Source organism: Candoia aspera, chromosome 5 (assembly GCF_035149785.1).
Source record: "Candoia aspera isolate rCanAsp1 chromosome 5, rCanAsp1.hap2, whole genome shotgun sequence".
In the NCBI taxonomy this organism is placed as follows: domain Eukaryota; kingdom Metazoa; phylum Chordata; class Lepidosauria; order Squamata; family Boidae; genus Candoia; species Candoia aspera.
The window spans coordinates 46,006,151-46,022,918 of record NC_086157.1 but is presented as its reverse complement, the minus strand read 5'-3'; the positions used below and the strand labels follow the sequence as shown (position 1 = coordinate 46,022,918).

Here is a 16,768-nt window from a genome sequence, read left to right as displayed (position 1 = left end):
GAGACTTGCCTAAATAGAGTGAGACAAATTGCCTTATTCTCTAAAGATTGATCTAATGCAGTGTTTCTCAACCTCAGCAACACTGAGATGTGTGGACTTCAACTCCCAGAATTCCCCAGCCAGCAAGGGAGTTGAAGTCCACACATCTTAATGTTGCTGAGGTTGAGAAACACTGATATAATGGCTGATCTAGGACACAAAAAATGAACCTTATTTCTTCTGCTAACTGGCAGAAGAAGCCACAAAATGGCGAACATTTCGTCCATTAAAGAACAGCATGGGAAGCAGAAACTCTGCAGGTGGGACAGCATATATACAAAGCTGCTTTCTAATGAATTGGATCATCAATCAGTTCAGTTCAACAACTGTCTATATTGACAGCTCCCCAAGGTTTTGGACAGGTATGTTTATACTGAATTATGGCCCTTCCCCAAAGTTGCAATACAGATATAAGGAGAGCATTTTTTATTGTGTTTCTGCCTACCACACAAACTTAAAGCCTTTTGGCACCTCTTCAGGAAAAAAGTTGACCCTCTTAAATAGGCACAGAAAACAGTGTTCTACCTAGCCCTTCCTTTTTAGTGCTTGCTTCTGTTCCTGAGTCTTTGCCTGGGCTTTCTATCTAAGGAATCCCATTATCACATAGTCCATCACCTTTATCGTATGGTTACTTCCTGTTATTTGGTAGTACTTTCTCTAATACTAGGGTGAAGACGTGTGTATATTAACCAGCCACAGTGATTTTCAAAGGACCCACAAGAGAATCTTGTATGGAGGACACAAGCTGCATTAGTATCGGGTATTACTTCAACTGCACTACTACAGACACATAACAAACATTAACATAGTGGCAAAGCATTAATCAGTAGCAACTAATACAGCCCAACCGTATTTCACTGATGCACTTTTGTCAATTCTGAATATAAGTATAGCATCCTAATTCAGTAGAAATGAATGGGTATTTTGCAAATTAATATATACCCACTCAGTATTTGCCTTCCAGTTTGCACTGTACTGGGTAAGCCAATAATCAGTCTTAGCATAAGTTAGGCAAGAGCTTCATGCAGATATAAACCACCAGGAATCCATCCACGACAACATCCTCACCATTTCAGTACTTTGTGAATTCAGGCGGTGAGTGCCAAAAGAATTGTAGCCAAAATATAAGAGGCAAAGGAAGGTTTCTGCATCTGAGGGACACAGAATGTGCCCAACAGAAATATGTATAAAAATGCTTCCAAACAAAACCAAAACCAGAACCAAATCATAAATGGGCACATACACAAGCTTCTGCAAACTGAGCATGCTCAATAGCCACAGTATGCTGACTCCCAATTGGAAAATGAAAATGGAGAACTTCAGGGAGATGTCAGATTTCCCTTGTAGCAGTCTGGATGGAAAGCAATTAATCCAAGGAACAAGTCTCTCAGATTAGTAATATTTATTAGCGGGAAGTATAAGTCTAGCGGGGAGTACTTTTAAATGTTGTACCTCTATAAAGATTATATATGGCAAGCAAACCCTAGTTTGTTTTCTCTTTTACAAAGGAGGGGGCTAGAAAGAGGGTTCTAAATTTAATCTATATCTGTTGATTGGTTTGGTAACTAGAATTTTTAGGAGCAGCATGAGAATTTACTTTCACGCTTGAGTAGCTTCCAAGTTACACCACCTATCTTCAACCTGATGGCCAGGAGATGTGCTAGCAGTATAGCTGCCAGAATCCAAGCAGGATGGACAAAGACTATGGAGGTTTGAAATTCTGGACACCAGCCTGTCTTATATACCATCCTAAAGGAGAGCATGATATGACATGAATTTATATATCTAGAAATCAGGAAGGACTTTCTGCTATTTGTTGTTTTCCTTTAATCTTAAATTCAATCCATCTGTCTTGAATCTTGCTTTGTAAAACAAATGCACAATTGTGATATTTTTACTAAGAAAAAAGGGGAGGTAAGCTAAGGTATTGTGCTAATCGATACTTAGAGTTTCTGGTTTATGATCTGAGTTGCACAATTTTCTTGATCCAGCTTTACTTATTTTGTACTTTCAGTGAGTACAAACAGTAAGAAAATAGAAGGCTGGAATCTTCAGAACAACCATAAAAGTCTTCATTAGGTGTGAAATGGGATGGGAAAATTTTAAAGAAGTTTTGCCTAATTTTAATAATGAAGTATCACAGGAGTCAAGAAAAAGAGTATACAGTATATTTTTTTGAAACTTAGGATGCCTTGAAGTAATCTGTATGTTTTCCTGATGAGACACACATTTGTAATATCTATATATCTCCATCTCTATCTCTATCTCTATCTCTATCAGCTTAGTTCATTACAGTGTTTACCGTAACAGATCTGTAATGCCAAATAAATATACAGAACAACGTTATTGGTAATTCCAATATTGTTAAAATTCTAGCAGGAACTGTAGGAACTATTAGAAAGGATTCTTATTTTTATCCCATTGGTGGTTATAGCTTTTTATATTTAAAAAAAAACCTAAACCATGTTACATAGTACATGGAAAAATACAATGAATGCTCTTAATTTTTTTTTTCTTTGTGAATTCAAATATCCTCCAGTTGGGGGTTGAAAATTTATTGTCTTCCAGATATTGGCTGCAGCTCCATTAGGTGTATGTCATGAGTACTGATGGTGAGCAGGAGGGGGCCCCTATCCAGGGGGGAAAACGCATGCGTAGTACTGAGGAGTTAAGCAGCCATTCAAAGAGACACAGATCAGACCCGCCTTAACTTTTGGGGTTTATCCGTCTGGGTTTTTCCCACGCTTCTTCAGTTTGTTAGGATTTTCTGTCTAATGTAGCAGTAATAAAACACTAGAGACTTATTCCTTGTCTCAGCGTGGTTCCTGACTGTTAGGACAGTGTACTTGCTTGGACTGCTATGTGTTTGGCCCTCACCCTAAAGCATCTGGAGCAGCACACATAACCATCCTTGCTCTAAGTATTCTTTTAATGTTTGCAAATTTTTCCCAAAAGCAAATGTTTGCATCTTCCATTATTTAATATGAGATTTAAGTAGTTGGACATCAAAAATCTCCTTCTGAATTTTCAGCAATGGGAAATAATACGATGAAATATTTTAAATAAATAAATAAATAAAATGGTTATATTTAATATTTGACAGTACTAATATGCAGTGGCATATTGCAGATGATTGGTATGAAATAAAATCACTAAGTAAACTACCCTAAAACTAAACAAAAGAATAACTAAAATAGAAGAGTTAAGAGCTCACTAAAAATGCTATCACTCTGTGGCCATGTTGCTCCACCCCCCTATTGCAGATGATTTAAAACCTTCCATATTTAGAACAGCTTCTAAATCAAGAAATTTCAGACTGATGCCATGGAACTCCTGTTTATTGCAAAGAACTCTGGGATGATTTCACTGTGTCTACATAACTATAAGGCACTGCTGAATCTCACCTCATCATCATCCACTGAATTAGGCTTCACTAGTATATGTAATTCCTCTTTAGATATTTTATGGCAGATTTTGCCATAAAAATATTTGATCAATGACATGCAATTATATCTAGTGTTTGGCAGCTAACAGCTATTTTTTTTTTGTCTCTGAAGTCTTTGAAAGAATGCCAGCAAATCAAAAGCATTTATTTATGAAAACTGATATTAACACTGCTTTCAAAAATATGAGTTTCAACATTTCTCATTCAAAAAATGGAAAAGTTACTGAATGTCAAATATTTGTACATCTTTGGTTTAGCCGTAATGTAATATTGCTGCTTGAAAGTACATAGGGTATTCCTAGTAGAATCCTATTTCTTCAACATCTAAACTAGATTCACTAAAAGAGACATCAAGCAGTGTGTAGGGTTAATGGTGCTGACACCAAAAAATCACCAGTAAGATCTGGAAAGGAGTCATATCAGCATGAGAGAAGGTCAAGGCTACACTCATGAGGATATCATGTATTACAGCAGAAAGTACAGCATGAGCCCCACAGGGCCTATGTGGCCCTGTACCAAAAGGCCATTCCAAAAGTTGGCACAACATGTTAGTAGAAATTATTAAATACATAATAAATTAACATCATTGATGCAATCGTAGTACATCTGAATTTTAAAATACTGTAAATAGATGTTTGTGCCTCCTCCCCCTCCCCCTCCCCCTTCCCCTTTTTTTCCCTTGTCCAGGACTGAAAAGGTTGAATAAGGTGTTCCTTAGAAAAAAATCCATGCTTTCAGTTTAGCTTACAGATAAAATACTTCAAAACACAATGCTCTTTCCACCATAAATAAAGCTTTCCAAACAGGAGTTACTGAGTTGTATTTACTCTAGGGAATAGAAGAGATTGAAATATAAGAAATACTTGGCCAGGCTGTAAATAGGAAGAAGTTTCTAAAAGTTGCTGAAAGAGATACCTTTAAGATTGTTACCATAAAAGCAAAGTTACTAGTATATTGAAATCAACAGATATTATGTCTGAGTAAACATGTATAGAACTAGGAAGTAGTGTGAATCATTGTCAGTGAAATTATTTGAAATTTAATGGGTGAATTATTAATTGAACTGAAAGTAGGGCTATCAGATCTGGGTGCAAAAATTCATTTTTATAGTGATTTTATTAAAGATTACAATTACAACAATAAAAACTAATACAAACAAAAAAAGAATAAAAAGAAAAAGTAAAAGTAAAAGGTGCAGAACAGAAAAGTAAGAGACAAAACAGAGAAATAGAAAAGAAAAAATAAGAATATAGTAAAGAAAAAGAAAAATATATAAAGTAGTGACTTCCCCCTCATTCAACAAGTATAAACAACTTTAGTAATCTATCACCTTCTCTTAAAATACAACAAATGATCTCTTCTTCCCATATCCCATCTCTTATCTATAAACATATCCATAAAGCATCGTCACTTCAGTCATGATGTCAACAAAAGCCCATTAAGGTTTACCAGAGATAACAACATATTTATTTTAACCTTGATCAAATAAGCCAACTTTATATTCTTTCCTTTTATTTCTAACTATCTTGATCTTTAGTCCCTTCAAACAACTTCATAGAACTTGATTTCTTTTCATTTTTTTCTTTCTCCTTCTGACAACATTCTTCAAAACCTTAACAAGCCTCTTTTGTAAATCCAGTAAAGGAAAATTATCCAGGTCATTCTCTTGGTTTGTTATTTGTATATCCCTTTTAATTATTAAGACATCAGCTGGTTTCTTTTGTATGTCCAGTGTAAAATCTTTTTCCATATCATTCTTGTAGGCTGTAATTTTAAATCCACTTTCAAATCAGTCTCAATCTTGTCAGGTAGAACTTGTTCGTCATCTTTTAAACACAGTCTATCTATAGAGGCAGACACTCTTAAAATTAATTTCTGGGTCCTTTGTTCAAAAATATCTGTCAATATGTCCAATGTTAAAATATTTTGCTTCATTCTGTAATTGTAAGTTGAGTATGAGTGTTCTCCTTTAATCGTAATCTTTAGTTCCTTCTAGTTCTCTCTACTGTCAAATTCTTACAGTCTTAACTTACTTTTAAAAAAAAAAATTAAAACAAAAGCATTTTCCCACAGGAAAGATTCTTTATAATTATTTCCAAAATCTTATTTCAAATTTATCTGGTCCCTTAGCCCATTTGTAACTTTCTAAAATCAAAGTTTTAATCACCCTTTTGCTGTTTATTCCCTCCCCCCCAAAAAGTTCTTAAACTTGTAGTTAAGACTGTTTTTTGCTAAGGATTGAAGGAAACTCACCTGGTGCTGTAAAACCTGTCGATCTGAAGGTTCCTAACAGCTGGAAAACGGTTAATAAGCAATTTCCAAAAGTGATTAGAAAAGAAGCATGCAAACTTAATGTCCTTTCAAAGACTGCAGTTTGAGCAAGATGGCTATTCCCTCGTTTCCCAGAGTTCTAAACCTGCCAGAGACTGCTGTCTTGTGGTCTCCTCATGAGGAGCAACTGTCTGGAACACTTGTGGATGATCTCAAGTCCTCTCCTTGTCCAGAGAGGAATTGAATAGCTGGTCTACTTGTCAGCTGTTCATTCCACTGCAGTCATCAGCTCTGCTTTTTGTAGAGCCATCTTCAGTCTGCCATTTCTTCTCCAGAAGTCCTGGGTGCAAAAATTCACATGAGCACTAGTTGGCAGTATAAGGTAAGAGTTTTCTGTATCTCTTTGCTACCATTTTGTGGTAATCTGGATTGTTGGAATCCTGTAACGGGCTGTAAGAGTAACCCTGAGGAACAGGAGGAAGAGCTGCAACCAAGACAAAGGTCAGACAACAGAAATTTGAGTCCCAGGCAGAAATGTAATTTGAGAAAATGTCTCAGGCTTGACACTCCTTAGTTCTTTGAAGATAAAGGGAGGGAGGGAGGAGGTGCTTTTAGACTTGCAAGATTCTGTTACTGTAACCTTATAATAAAAATAATATTAGCATTCATAACTTTGGTTTCCTAGTCTGGTCTACCTTGAAGGGCTGACAAATCTAGATTTAGAAGCCCTATAACAGCTTCAATAAGCTTATATGAATAATAAAATTACTGCATATTTTAGGAATGGCATGTTTCAACAATGTAGAAGGTTATATGTTAGAAGGCTGTCAGAAGTATTCTTTTCTGCTAGACTATGATACATTTGATCTTCATCCTTTCAGAGGTAGGAGAGTTCAGCACTCCAATGACCTTATCATGACATGAGCTGCTGATGGGCTCACTTCTATTGAAGTTTAAAAAGGAAGGGTGAAACTAAAAGAAATCCACAAGAGGCATGAGGGTAACTGGTCCTCTGGAAGCATCAGGAAAGTCAATTCACCTGGGAAAAGGAACTTCAAAATCAAATTTGGAAAAAGATAATATCAAACCACTTCTCTACTGATGCCAAGAAAATTGTATGGATATACTCTAGCTCAAACATTTAAACTCATTTATATGCCAAATAATGTGACCCCCAAGTTCAGAGGTTCTTCCTACTGGGGAATAATTTTCACAATTAGATTAGGAGATGAAATGTCTCAATCAAAGCTGCATGGAAGTGTGATAACTGATAATTCAAAAATTGAAAGAGGAGTTCCTTGTTTAACATAGACACATACAATTGGAAAATGGAATAGGAGAATAGGAGAAGCATGAATTAAGGAAAACTTGAAATTGTAACTGCAAAAGTAGGAATGAAGTTGCCTAAATTAGATGTTTTAAGAAAAATGCGCTTATGTGGAACCTTTAAATTAGAATATCTACTTAGAGCACGAGACCACATGAAGAAAAGAGCAGCAAGGATGCTTAACAAGAGCATTGCTAAGCATGTGCTTATTTACAACTCAATGAATTTTAACATCAGATCTATTAGATATGATCCATTAGTGACGATCAATGTTAAAGTAGTCTATCAAAACAATAATGGAATATATTGAATAATTCTATGGCAAATTAGAAAATGTGGTAAGTGCAGCTTCTAAGAAGGGTGTAGTAGCAATGGGTGATAGGAATCCAGAACTGGATAATAGAGAAACTGTTGTACTTGGAAAATGCAATAATGCAGAAGATAGGTTTACAGAGTCTTAAGAAGAGAAGTCTTTGTTCATTGCTGCTACCTACTTCAAGCAACATAAATACAGATGGGCACCATCTCAGAATCAAATCAAGTACATGATAGGAAATGGAAGATGGAGAACAGCAATCAAGTCAGCCAGGATACCTCCAGATACAGAGTATGGAACAGACCATAAATTACTGGTGTCGGAAATATATGTTAAATGTAGAAAATTAGAGAAAGTAGGTGTGCCCATAAGATTTTACCAGAGGACATACAGTCGAAATACAAGTTTAATGCACTAAACTTAAGTAGCAGATTCATTACACTCAACCTGTGCTAAATTGGGGAGATATAAGAGGCATTCTAAAATCCAAAGCAGAATATTCCTGTAATATTGAAGAAAAAAGATATCCAAGTGGGTTTCAGGATGGGCCATTACGATAGCGAGGGAAAGATGGAGAATGGAGTAATAAGCATACATAATGACTAAATGCAGCCTTTCAATGTCAAGCAAGAGAGGATGAGGAAAGCTATCACAGTCAAATTGTCAACAATTTATTTGGAAACAAGAAATAAAAAATGACAGAGGGTTTTAGAAGAGCAGAGAAACTTCAGAGCAAAATACAGCCAAAGAAAGAGTACTTGAGTAATCATGGAAGAAGACTAATAGAGGCAAATGATGTTAAAGGAAAATAGAAAGGCTACACTGAAATCCTTTACAAGTAGGGTTATACAATGACTGAAACATGAATAAAGAAAAATATATTTGGGAACAAACTTCATAGAAAGTGAGGTATGAGAGGCAATAAACAAGAATAAACAGAATAGTATCAGGTGCATATGAAATACCCATAGAACTGTTTAAAGCTGCAGTGTACAAATTGTTGTGAACAATTATGGAAAAAGAATGTGCAGCCAAGGGACTGGGCTAGTTTTGTTTACGTACTTTTATTGATCAAAGAACAGGCTAGAGAATGCGCTTATTAGTGAATTATTGCACTAAATACACATACAAAAATGTTTTGCTTATATATTACCAAGATGAATGGAGCTATACATGGAAAGAGAAACAGTAAAGTTTTCAGAAAAGGCAAAAGCACAAGAAATCAGATAGAAACAGATAGATATGGGAAAAAGCAAGAGAATTTAATAATGAAATTTACCTTTGTTTTATAAACTACAACAATGGCTTTGATTTTGTAGATTATGTCAGAATATTGGGTATTTTATATTTTATGTGGAGGATGTTTGAACTACTGATTATTATTTTGAGGAAATTTTGTAATGAACAAGAAATTCCTGTAAGAACCGCAGTAATAGTGATGGAGAAGGGAAAGGAGTAATATAGGGATACATATTTTCAGCATATCTATATAAAAACAACTCTATTATAAAAGTGGCAACTGGAATCAACATTGTGGACTGAAGTACTGACCATCTGAGATATACAGATGACACCACTTTGTTAACTGAAAGTAGAAGACCTCTTCAGGAAAAATAAAGATGAAATCTGAAAATCTAGTTAAAGTCAAATACTAAAAGAAAACTGGAGTCAGTCAGCATGCTTAGTGAATTCACCACTTGATACAGTGGAAAATGTGGTAGATATTCCCTTTCTTCCTTTGGTCCTAGGAATAGAATATGATGGTCTGAGTATCTGAGAAGTAAAGAGGAGACTAGTCCTAGACATTCAGGCAATGACAAACTTAGACAAGCTCATGAAGTTTCAGGATATTTTTGTGACAGCAAAGATCGAAATACTTAAAGCAATGGCATTTCCCCGTGTCTGTGAAACTTAGACACTGCGAAAGAGAAGAAGATAGCAAAGGTGTCTCCAGGATCCAATGATTTTTGTCAGAGTGTTGAAACAAGTGACATGCTGTCATCACGCAAGTCCTGCTTCTGTTGTACATGTGTGAAACAGCATGATGGAAATATGTAAGAGCAGAGCTTGTGTTGCAATGGCACAATATTTGTTTCATCATTTGCCCCTCCTTGATCCCCCTGCAGCAGACCCTGGAAGATAGATTGCTTTAAGTTATGAATATGGAGATGGTCTTTCAGATTATCATGAACTTCAAGAAGAACTAATCAATTGGTCCTGGATGCAATAAAGGCTGTTTCCTTGAAACAATGATTGTCAAGCAGAAAGTCACATACTTTGGGCATCTGATGTAAGTGGTTTATGGACTAGAAAAAGCAACTACTCTTGGCAAGATAAAGAGAAGGAAAGGCCATGAATACTACTGATAGATGATATCAGCTTTATCACTGGGATATCTCTTGTAGACTTGTGAATTGTTGCCAGGGTCTGGTCAAAACAGAGGGTGTTTGCACATACAGTTACCTAGAATCAGAACTGATTCAATGGCATCTATTTAGCTAACTGGTCTTTATTTAATAATTAGTGACAGGAAAGTGACACTAGAAGACTATACTAAAAAAAAGAGTTTCTTCTGTTCTTAATAATTATTTGCCTTCAACTAAAGGCTAATTATCTCTGATTAATTTTATTCCCTTTGCCTTAAAGCCAGTCTTCCTGTTTAAAATGTTCTGGATTTTTGTAAATTCAAATAAGCAGTTTATTGTAACATTCCCACATGAACCACTAAATAAGCATTATAAATGCCAATGTACCCTTGTATAGATTGTATTGAAAGCTCTTTGCACGCTGCAGTTTGAAAAGCTCCATGAGATGAAAGGCTGAGATATATTTGGATAACAGTCATAGTCCCACACTCTCAAAATTAGATTTTGTACAATTGCTTGCCTTCCAACTGTTATGTTAGGCAGTTTTTGCAATACAAGCTTCAAGGAAGGAAATTTTTTTTTTCCTATATTGATTTGAGTAATGTGGGATGAAGCTTTGGAGTTTCAAAAGATAACTTTTTATTCTATGAAGAGTTCTGTTCAATTCAAAAGTTTGAACAGTCTTGCCTATGAAGAATTCAATGTAATTAAAAATATTGTGTGAAATTTAGTTATATGCTTTCATCAATAAAAACAACAGCAGTTTTTTGAGTCCCTCCTGAAGCAGTTTTTACATCCTTAAACTTTGCTCTGCATTTTTCCAGAGCAATTTTGAAGATATATAGGTAGCTCTAGGGAAGAGGAAAAATCCCCATTAGGCTTGCTGAACTTCACTAGCCAAGAGTTTGATAAATGGCTTCATCTTTCATAATTCTTAACAAGTATGCTTAGTCTCTTGAGAGATTTTATGCTTAGTCTCATAAAAATTAATAAAGGATTTAAATTACAAAGTCAAGCACTAACATTGATTGTTCATATATTGTGGTCCACACATCAAATTAAGTCATGATTGGCTTAGTTCACACAAATCACTAAGCCATAAATCATGGTTTACAAAGCACAATGGCTGAGTTCACACAGCATGGTAAGCAACAAAGAAGCAAACCAAATCTTGGCTTACTGTGTTGTGTAATCCAGACTGCGTGTGATGGAATTCTCTGACCTGGGAATTAAAATGGATGTTGTGAAAACACTGCAGTTCAAAAATAGATGAAATTGTTAGAATGTTAAATAAGCATTTAGCATCCTACCTATTAAACCAAAACTCAATTGGAATGATCAAATGCAATAAGGAGGCCCTGTGTTAACATACTTACTGATAAATGAAGGTATACATATCCAGTTTCCAATATTCTGTAAAAAAAGTCCCCCTGCTTATTGTAATAAGTATGTGTACACTGCATCTGTGAGAATCTTGCTTTCCTGGTTGTAAACTACTTTAAGGGGTTTGGCACAATTAGAACTGCAACTTTTGAATTTTTTAAAATGTTTCTTAGAAGAGGCATTCTAGTTTTCTGCCTTTCTTATGTCTTGAGTGGCTTCTATATACCAGCTTTAATTAACCTGCTTTTACTTTTTTCATTAAAAGTTGGTGAAGGGGGTGACACATGTTTTTTCTAGAGGACGAATCACGAGAGGTATGGGATTATGATTGAAGCAGTTTGTCCATAGCACCAATCTATCATCTGCTATCAGTCTTGGGATTCAACACTGTACCTGAGACTTCACCAGCCATTTTAACCAGAGAAACAATTTGATTGTGGAGTAGTCAATACAGTCAAGCATATTTCTTTCCATATTTTATAACATTTACCTTACTTTCTCAGGAGACTCTTATAATGAATTAATAAGGAACAACTGGAAGGCAAAGGAAATTGATGATAATGAATAGTTTTCAAAAGTGAGTAACGTTTTAACATACAGCTCCTGATTTACAAAGTGGCAGCTAAATATATTTACAAGTGGGATTTTTTACAATTCTGATGATGCAAATATCACGTCTACTACATTATGTGGTTCATGTCCTGCAGCTGTAAGTATGAGTATAAAATTACAAAGAACAGGAATCATCTGTTTTTCCAGTAAGATGGAAAATCTGGAAATCTTGTATGGCAGGTTTAAGCATAGTAGAGGTCAACATTACAAATAGACAAGAAAGCAATTGTGCATTTTAAGTTGAGGGATTCTGACTTCCAAGTCTCCCTCCCTCCCTTCTTTCCTGTTCAGAATTGAAGCTTCTATACCTTTAACCACCATTCAGTACTTCAGAGTACATTAAATAAAAACCAAGCTTCTGCAGAGTAACCTAGAATAAGTACCTAGAATAAATAATTAAAATGCCATGTTATGGCTAAACATAAAGAATCCAAATATACACCTGCTTTATTTGTATCTGCTTCTATTTGGAAATTAATTGCTTCTGATAATCAGCAAACTTAATTTAATTTTACAAAGTCTACATTAGTATTAATATATATTCAACTTGTCAGATGCAAACAAAGTACTAGTCCTGTACCATATTTTCATGGTTGGAGTAGGGTGCTCAGCTATGCCACCTTAGATTTGTGCTATGTTCCACCTGTTGAAATCATCAAACTCTGTGACTCTAAACTCAAAAGTAATAAGTTCTGATGTCATGCATATTATTTGAGTACTGAACATTTAGAGCTGATTCATATATGGATTATCATTATTTGAGAACCAAAATATCAGGTAATCAGTGATACATCACAGTTTCATTCTGGCTGAGGTCTTCATAAGAGCATTTTTTTTTTTACATTCAGGTTTACATATTCATTATCGAATATACAGGATAAACTTTACAAAATTAATGTCTTACCAAATTTCTCTCTAAGTGTTTTGAGGGCATAAACTGCACATGTAAACTGTTCTTTTAATGTAACATTTGAAGAGATGCAAAATTACATATCAAACCTCTCTGTGCTGTTTGAGCTATGATGGTTTCTTCATATATGAAATATAGTCTTCTAATTATTTGTGAAAACAATTCCCTGTACACCTAAACCTTCATCAGATTTCCCCATCTGATGTCCTCCATATATTTTTAAATACGGTACCCTTCAGTATCAAGTTAAATTGTTTTAGACTACAAGTCCCTTCAGATCCAACCATTTTGACTCACCATCAGGGTTGATGGAGCAACCAGATAGTCCAAAATAATTGAAGGGCCCCAGGTGGGTGAGAACTGTTCTAGAATAAAGTACCTGAAAATCTTCATATTCATTTATCACAATTTGTGCTTTACAAACACTCAGTTAATTTTGTATGAGCTAAAAAGGGCTTACCTTTAAAATTTGGCCTTATTCGTGCATCATAACCTGATGTCCGCCCCATCAGTTTATCCAAGAAATCTGAAGGAGACAGTGTCTGTGAAGGGGATTTTGCAGATCTGGAATCATGTTCTTTACAGAAAGTTGTCCTAGACAAATTATTAGTTACCATTAGCAGTTGCTTGTTCTGTGTAGTCACATCACTTTCATGGGAGAAATGTACTGTCATTTTGAATAGTTCACCAGTATGCATTTCACTTAACATTAATATAACTCTTGCAGAACAGTGAAGAACATCAAAACTTTTAGGAATCAAGTTGAAAAAAATATTAAGGTATTTAATTCAATAAAGTATTTCACTTAATTGTTTTCAAAGAATGTTTATATTTGCAGAGCAGAGTCATGCATTCCTTTTTCAAGGCACCTTTGCTTTCCATGATGGATCCACATTATCTCTGAAAGACTAACTGGCCAAACTTATCACACATACAGAAAATACTTTTACAGTGTTAGTGTTCAAACCATATGAAAACATCAGATAGTTAAATATCTTAACAGGCACTGATTAAATGAGTTGATTCTTCATCAAGTCTGTTTACTCTGGGAAAAAGAAAAGTATGAAGATTTTATTTTTCTGTCAGCCCATATCATCCATGGATTTGCCCTTACTGCAAAATCCATATCCATTTGTGGCCTATAAGGTGTTAATTGTTCTCTTTTACTATCATAGCTTTCTGAATATAAAGTAAAAACACTTCCCTGCAAAGTAAAGAACAAAACCCTCATGAATTTAATTCATAAGGAAATTAATTCTAACACAACACCACTGCATAAGAGTTTAATGTATTCCTTTATGTCTAAAACTATGTACTTTATTTGACATCTGTTTCAGTGTACTATCTAAAGGGGAGTAGAAGTAATCCTTCTGAAGATTAATTTACTATATTTCATTCTCTTACATTACTTTAAAATAACTGATAAAGACAGGTTAAATGTGATCACAGAAACTAAAAATGTATTACTACACTTATACAGTGAACCTATAGTGCATCTCATTAAAAACACATGAAAGGTACATAATCTGACACTGAAAATCCATGAGAGTTCCTTGAGATTCTGCACTATAGGCCAGCAACATGTTACAACCTCATCAACTTTTATAGAATAATAAATCTTCTCATGTTACATATTGCAAAACTGAGCATAGCAACACTTTTCTTTACTAAGCAAGGGAGGGTTTTTTGTTTGTTTGTTTTAGTCTGCTCTATAAATGGATATGATGTATAATAATACATTCTTTACATGGTAATCATGGGAAGTAACATTCAAAAGTCCTCATCATTTTAACCTGACATATTGATGTATTAATATTCATATTTTAATATTCTAAAGCTTCTTCTCTATATACGTATTTATCAATTCACATATTCCCCAGAATTATTCATTTAATAAAATAGAATGAATAAAGCTAAAACACTGATTTTTCCATTTATATCTTCACTGTTTCCTTTTGTAGGGGAGTGGGTAGAATCAGATGTGCATGCTGAACTGAAGATGCTCCTTGATCAACATCTGTTGAGATGGTGGCTTCTTTTTAGATTTCTTCCACAAGTAAAAATCTGCCTCTTTGCTATCACATACATGAGATTGGATTAACAGATTATTTTAGTTAATCCAGAAAAGTTTCAGTTCTCCAAGATTTTGTAACACAGATTAGAATTGCTGCAACAAAGGTAAGTATACATGAGGAGCATGGATATTTTTCCCCTGTTTATTGTCTTGATTTTTAGTTCAGCAGGGCTATTAACATGCATTAAAGAGTAACAATTGAGTGTATATCCCCAGCCACAAATTAATTTCACTATCCCACACCAGAAGAAAATAATTCTGTTTGATAGTTTTAAATTATTAAGATAAATGAAATTTCATTGACCTGAGGAAATATTTTTAGCTACTCATAAACATTCTACCCTAAAGGAAAGAGTATTTCAGTAACTTCTCCATAGACTAAAGTTGAGTGGAATTATTAAGTGTGTTACCAAGCAACAGCTATTTCCAATGGCACAATTATACCTAGCCTATATACTCAGACTTCAGATTCAGCAAAATGAATAGTGATTGTGAAGCAGCTCTAAATCCCTGCATCTTTAATAGAAGCTTAGAAACAATGATTTTACCTACCTGAAATGATATGTTTCTAAGAAAACTGCAAACAAGGCTGTCAAAATGCTCACTAGCTGTCGGTTCATTCCTCCTGTTTTCTGCATTGAATGTGGAAAAAAAATATTCCAGAAACGATTCCAGCATCAATAAAAAGGGGTTGTCAGAAAGTATTCTGTCTTCTCTAAATTCCCAAATCCAGCAATAATTTAAATTTCTTTATAATCAGAAAGAGAAGAGCTGTGTTTGCATACATTGGAGATGAAAAAACATCCAAAGCATCAGTCCTTAAAATCATGGTTAGGTTAAACCTAAGCGCATTCCCAAGCAGCCAACACAAAAGGTACAGACCATCTGGAACTGACAGTTCTCTGGGAAGCTTCTTTTGGAAATGCTGAATGTCTTCCCACCCTCCCAAAGGAAACCCCAATCTTTCTCTACCTTAACATTATGGAGATGAGAATAATGCTGCCACGTTGGTCTGTCTTCCGGAGCTGTCTACAGTTCCCTTGGGCTTACAAATCAGTATTTGTCTGAAGCATTATAAAAATGGGAGAGAAGCTATTTGCCTTTCACCCATTTCTTTAGCAGCTAGTTGTAAATATCAAAGGTGCGTGGTTGATGTTGTGCTCAAAAAAGAAGGAAGGGGGGAAAAACGCTACACTCCCTGTGCCGGAATGAAGGAGGGCTGTGATCTTACACACTGACTATAAATTTCAGCACTTGGACAGCTCCAGGCTCAGCTTGTGCGCATGCTTCTGGTTCCATCAAACGTGACTGGAGTTCAGAGACGTTCTCTTTTCGAGAAACAGGGACGTAGTCCTGCTGTCCCATTCCCTGTTTTAGAAATGCTGTATTTGTGCCAGAGAATAGCAGGTACGTGTGCACAAATGGATTCTCTGATGCTGAGTTAATACATTAGTGGATAAGGATGAATAATAGAAATTGCACAAGGAAATTGCTATCACATTGAAAGAGACTTAACCTGGGCAGCGGATTGTGTGAAAAGGCAATGAGGATTGCAATAATAAAGTCCAAAATCTGAAATAATATTTTGCAACTTCTTTGCAGAGTGTAAGTAGAACTGGAAAAGGAGATACTGAGCAAAGGGAGCTGCAAAAACAAACAGCAGAAGAGCTGTACAAGTTTGGGAGAGAAAGAAAAGAATATAAAACACATATTTGGTAATAGCAATCTGCTCATGAAAACAACTAAATGTGATGAATTAAAACATTCCACAATTGCTTCTAAAACAGCATGTCCCTACTGAAGAATATAAGCCAGGAGTAGCACCCATTCTACCCTCATCATCTGTGTCTGTGGGATATCTTATACTATGCTTATCTTAGAAAGAAGAGAGAAGTAATTTGAAGAAGAGAGAGAGTGTGTGCTTTAGGGGATAATGGAAAGAAACCAGACATTTCTCTCTCCTTAAGCTATACTCTAAGAACAAGCATAAGACTAAACCTTGAGGTTGGAAAAATTAGGAAGGAA

The 16,768-nt window shown here is 35.2% G+C and overlaps 1 protein-coding gene across 2 annotated transcripts in view; it reads right to left on the bottom strand.

Moving 5' to 3' along the window:
• The window catches only part of GLRA2 (glycine receptor alpha 2), a 149,979-nt gene extending 134,490 nt beyond the window's left edge, over positions 1-15,489 (bottom strand). For both annotated transcript variants that reach the window (XM_063304381.1, XM_063304382.1), the window contains exons 1-2: positions 15,296-15,489; positions 13,130-13,263 (exon numbers count right to left, since the gene is read on the bottom strand). In XM_063304381.1, the coding sequence (XP_063160451.1) occupies positions 13,130-13,263; positions 15,296-15,381 (220 nt within the window). In that variant the 5' untranslated portion in view covers positions 15,382-15,489. The remainder of the gene's footprint in view (positions 1-13,129; positions 13,264-15,295) is intronic.
• Positions 15,490-16,768: the final 1,279 nt, after the last annotated feature.